At 45.9% G+C, this 5,344-nt stretch overlaps 1 protein-coding gene across 1 annotated transcript in view; it reads right to left on the reverse strand.

The window, feature by feature from the left end:
- The window catches only part of LOC103398803 (nuclear receptor corepressor 2), a 51,598-nt gene that overhangs the window by 14,384 nt on the left and 31,870 nt on the right, over nucleotides 1–5,344 (reverse strand). Inside the window, 3 exon segments of the mRNA XM_025053823.1 lie at nucleotides 810–872; nucleotides 2,929–3,089; nucleotides 4,503–4,690. Of these exon segments, the coding sequence (XP_024909591.1) occupies nucleotides 810–872; nucleotides 2,929–3,089; nucleotides 4,503–4,690 (412 nt within the window).

A 5,344-nucleotide genomic window follows, 5' to 3' on the forward strand; every position in this document is an offset into this window, starting at 1 on the left:
GTGCGAGTGCAGTACTAGCTAGTACCTGCACAAATACCCGTCATTGGTCAGAATTTGGAGCTCATTCAAAAAAAAAAAAAAAAAAATCGTATCGTGAACAAAATGAAAAAAATACAAAAAAAAAAACAAAAAAAAAAAAACAAAACGCGAAGGTTACGTCCATCTAAGCAACGGCGACACAAATCCACATGGGGGAGTACCTCCTAGGGTACACGCGCCACAGTTTGAGAACGGCCGAAAGGGAGAAGTGTCAACGGCGTCGTCAGGAGGAGAAGAAGAAGAAGAAGAAGATGAAGAAGATGAAGAAGAAGAAGAAGAAGAAGAAGAAGAGGAAGAAGAAGAAGAAGAGGAAGAAGTGCGAAACCACAGACTGTGACCACACAGCTACAGACGAGGTCACGTGACCCCCTTGACGAGCACTGACAGCGTCCGCAAACCCGACGACGGCGACGACAACAACAAAGCGTCCGCGGGGTTAATGTGTTGACTGATAAGAGCCCGACTTTTTTACGACCGCGCCGGCCTCGACCCGCAAGGGAGCGGCTCCAAAGAGCAACCGACCCCGGTTGCCAGGCGGACGCGGACGCGGCACGTGGCGCTGGCTTGTTTCGTGAACAGGAAGTGGACGCAAGTTCTGCGCAAAATACACACAGAGACACCAAAAAAAAAAAAAAAAAAAACACACAACCCCCAATACAAGAATCTTATCTTTTTTTTTCTTATATACGTTAGCGCTAGCTAGGCAGAGCGGCCGCCATGGGCCGACACTTCCTCGGGGACAAAGGTAACGTATCTTTTTCGGCGTTTACCTTTTTTGGCAGTTTCCATCTCTTCTTCGGTCCAGCGAGAGCTCTCATTCATTTCCAGATTGGCTGTTGAGAAAAAAAAAACAAAAAAAAAAAAAAATGGAGAAGCAGCGAGTTAGCGAGGGGGCGGAGAGAAAAAACACACAGAGAGCGGGGGGTTAGGGGTTGGGGCAGCTGTCGGTTAGGGAGTGACTGACAAGAGGAAGGAAAGAAGAAGAAGAAGAAAAATTGTTGGAAGGTGATGCATGCAGCCTGTTCATGTGCCACATCAAATACCATGTAATAAAGGCCTGAGGGAGAAGAATGGGGGTTGAAGCTGAACCTGAATGAGAATCAGAAGTGTTGGACTGTTCTGTGTTTCAGGCAGAAAGTGAAATAATTACAACCGAGTAGGGAACTAGAAATGAACACTTTATTCTCTAATTAATTTGGAAAATATTTAACACACAAACCGAATGAGTCTCTCTGTATATGAAATTATTCCACTATGCATTCATATATTATTGTTTAATACAAAGTCAGTAAATATGTGGTCATTTGCAACAACTGTGTGGAAAAAAAGCAGTTTTATGAAGCATCACAGTCTTAACTGCACTGGCATCATCATACCTATAACTTTAATTAAATATGCTTCTCCTGAGAATATCACATGATCAAATTCTATTTTATTTTTTGTATTGGAAAATAATGAACCACTCGTTTATGTGTGTGTATTTGTGTCCTGTGCTCACATGTTTCTAAGATAATTATTCCACAAACTAAACCTGCCAGGAGTGAATTTTATTATTATCACAGAGTTGGCCAAACCAGCAGCAGACAGGATCAGAGGGTGTCGTTTTTGTTAATTGGCTGTTTTGGAGAAGCTAATTCTGTGTGAGAAGGATGAACATTGTTGATGACACAGGAATTCACAGAGGAAAACAGGGATGTGTTTGTGAAAGCGTCTAAAGCTGCACACTTGCTGTGTAGACAAAATGGATTTTCTGTCAGAAATAATTCTTCTCAGATCTATACTGCTTATCTCCATTAGTGTTTACTTATACAATAAATATGGAGAGGATTACACTCCTCGGGGTTAGTGGCTCCTCAGGCTCATGGATGTCAGATGTTAAGATGAGCCGGAACGAAACAAAAAAAAAAGAATCAAAGCAGCTTGGCTGTAAGCAATGGAGAAGAAGTAAATACAAAAATGAACACTGACTTCATTGACATATGATCCCTCCTTCATGGATGTATGTCTTCTTTTTTGTTTAAATGTATAGCAGTAACTGGAAGTTTTCCAAACTGATGCTGAAAACTTGTCATTAATCCACCAACTAATTGTTTTCTTTGTTTGTTTGTTTTTTCCTTAATGTGTTTGCCAGGAAATTCAAGTTGAAAATAGAAAATAAAATAGAATGGAAAAAAACAACAGGAGGAGGGAATATTACTTTGCAGGCAGATCATCCAGTGGATAAACCAAAGGTCGTGACCTCACCTGGAGCTGAGTTTGATCAGAGTTTGATCTGAGTTTAATCTAAGTTTGATCTAAGTTTGATTTAAGTTTGATCTGAGTTTGATCTGAGTTTGATCTAAGTTTGATCTAAGTTTGAACAGAGTTTGATCAGAGTTTGATCTAAGTTTAATGAGAGTTTGATCTAAGTTTGATTTTAGTTTGATCAGAGTTTGATCTAAGTTTAATGAGAGTTTGATCTAAGTTTGATTTAAGTTTGATTTAAGTTTGACCAGAGTTTGATTCAAGTTTGATCTAAGTTTGATTCAAGTTTGATTTAAGTTTGATCTAAGTTTGATCTAAGTTTGATTTAAGTTTGATTTAAGTTTGACCAGAGTTTGATTCAAGTTTGATCTAAGTTTGATTCAAGTTTGATTTAAGTTTGATCTAAGTTTGATTTAAGTTTGATCTGAGTTTGATCTGGTCAGTCACCTGGTACTGACCACCTGGTCAGTCACCTGGTCAGTCACCTGGTCAGTCACCTGGTCAGTCACCTGGTCAGTCACCTGGTCAGTCACCTGGTCAGTCACCTGGTCAGTCACCTGGTCAGTCACCTGGTCAGTCCCCTGGTCAGTACCATCGTACACATGTAGCCAGTCCGACCGTGCGCCGTGATGCTAGCAGACGTACTTAGCTCGGTGCTGACGAGGGGCGCGGTCGTCTCCTCCACCTCACTGGTCATGGACCGGGTCACTCGCCCGTTCCTGCGGCCCTGACTGTTGGCCGTGCGCCGACCCTTGAAGGCCACCGTGGGCTCCTTGTCCTCGGCGTCCTCTCCGGACGTGTCGTCCCTGAGTGGACAAACGGCGAAGAAAAAAAAAAAAAAAGTGACCGTCTGTGGTTCGACCGGTCCAGTCTCTATGGTAACGTGTCCCGGACTGCAGTCCACTGAGACACTGGTCCCGGACCAGGACGTGGTCCGGGACCAGTGTCTCCTAACTGTGACCGCTGTCCAAATGTCCACAGTCTCCTATCTCTGTCCACTATCCAACTGTCACTGTCTACTATTCACCTGTCCAACTGTCTCCTATCTTGGCCCACTGTCCAACTGTCTCCTATCTTGGTCCACTGTCCAACTGTCTCCTATCTCTGTACACTATTCACCTGTCCAGCTGTCTTCTATCTCTGTCCACTGTCTCCTACCTCTGTCCAACTGTCTCCTATCTCTGTCCACTGTCCAACTGTGTCCTATCTCTGTACACTATTCACCTGTCCACTATCTCTGACCACTGTCCAAATGTCTCCTATTTTTGCCCAACTGTCCAAAGTCCAGCTGTCTCCAATCTCTGTCCAACTGTCTCCAATCTCTGTCCAACTGTCTCCTACGTCTGTCAAACTGTCTCCTATCCCTGTACACTATTCACCTGTCCGACTGTCTACTATCTCTGACCACTGTCCAACTGTCTCCTACCTCTGTCCAACTGTCTCCTACGTCTGTCAAACTGTCTCCTATCTCTGTCCACTATTCACCTGTCCAACTGTCTCCTATCTCTTGTCTAACTGTCTCCAATCTCTGGCCACGATCTCCTACCTCTGTCCAACTGTCTCCTATCTCTTGTCCAGCTGTCTCCTATCTCTGTCCAACTGTCTCCTATCTCTGTACACTATTCACCTGTCCACCTGTCTACTATCTCTGGCCACTGTCCAAATGTCCCCAGTCTCCTATCTCTGTCCACTGTCCAACTGTCTCCTATCTCTGTCCAACTGTCTCCTATCTCTGTCTGCTGTCTCCTATTTTTGCCCAACTGTCCAACTGTTGGCTGTCTCCTATCTCTGTCCACTATTCACCTGTCCAACTGTCTCCTATCTCTTGTCTAACTGTCTCCAATCTCTGGCCACTAAATGTCCACTATCTCCTATCTCTGTCCATTGTCCAACTGTTACTGTCTCCTATCTCTGTCCACTGTTCAACTGTCTCCAATCTGTCCACTGCCCAAATGTCAGATGTCCATTGTCTCCTATCTCATGTCCATTGTCTCCTATCTCTTGTCCAGGTGTCTCCTACCTTTGTCCAACTGTCTCCTATCTCTGTCCACTGTCCAACTGCCTCCTATCTGTCCAACTGTCTCCTATCTCTGTCCAACTGAACTGTCTCCTATCTCTGTCCATTGTCTCCTATCTCTGTCCAACTGTCTCCCATCTCTGTGCAACCGTCCCCCCCACTCTAACCGCTGCAGCCTGAAGGCGTCTCCGGCAGGACTCACTTCATGCCGTCCTCCTTGTCCTCCTTGTCCTCGTTCTTCTCCTCGTCCTTCTCGCCGTCCTTCTCCCCGTCCCTCTGCTTGTCCTCTTGGCTGCCGCGGCTCAGCTGTTGCTGCTGCTGCGGCTGTTGTTGCTGCTGCTGTTGCTGCTGCTGCTGCTGCTGTTGCTGCTGCTGCTGCTGCTGCCCGTGCTGTGGACGAGGACAGGACAGACGTGAGGACGGTGACCCGCCGCTGACCTTTTGACCTGTTGTCGAGTTTTTGTTTTTTTTTTTGTTTGTTTTTTTTTTAAGTTTTTTTTGTCCGTTTAGTTTCTACAGCGTCGTGGACCAGGTCCTGGTCCACACCTGGTCCAACTGTCCAATTGTCTGAACACAGACCACCTCCAGACCAACCAAATGGGGGACAAGTCGTAGGTTTGTGAGGGACCATGTGACACCAGATGGAACCATGTGACACCAGTTGACACCAGGTGGAACCAGGTGACACCAGGTGGAACCAGGTGACACCAGGTGGAACCATGTGACACCAGGTGGAACCATGTGACACCAGGTGGAACCATGTGACACCAGGTGGAACCATGTGACACCAGGTGACTCCAGGTGGAACCATGTGACACCAGGTGACACCATGTGACACCAGGTGACACTAGTGGAACCATGTGACACCAGGTGACACTAGTGGAACCATGTGACACCAGGTGTCACCAGATGGAACCATGTGACACGAGGTGACACCAGATGGAACCATGTGACACCAGGTGGGACCATGTGACACCAGATGGAACCATGTGACACCATGTGACACCAGGTGGAACCATGTGACACCAGGTGACACCATGTGAC

Source organism: Cynoglossus semilaevis, unplaced genomic scaffold (assembly GCF_000523025.1).
Source record: "Cynoglossus semilaevis isolate Cse_v1.0 unplaced genomic scaffold, Cse_v1.0 scaffold19, whole genome shotgun sequence".
Taxonomy (NCBI): Eukaryota; Metazoa; Chordata; class Actinopteri; order Pleuronectiformes; family Cynoglossidae; genus Cynoglossus; species Cynoglossus semilaevis.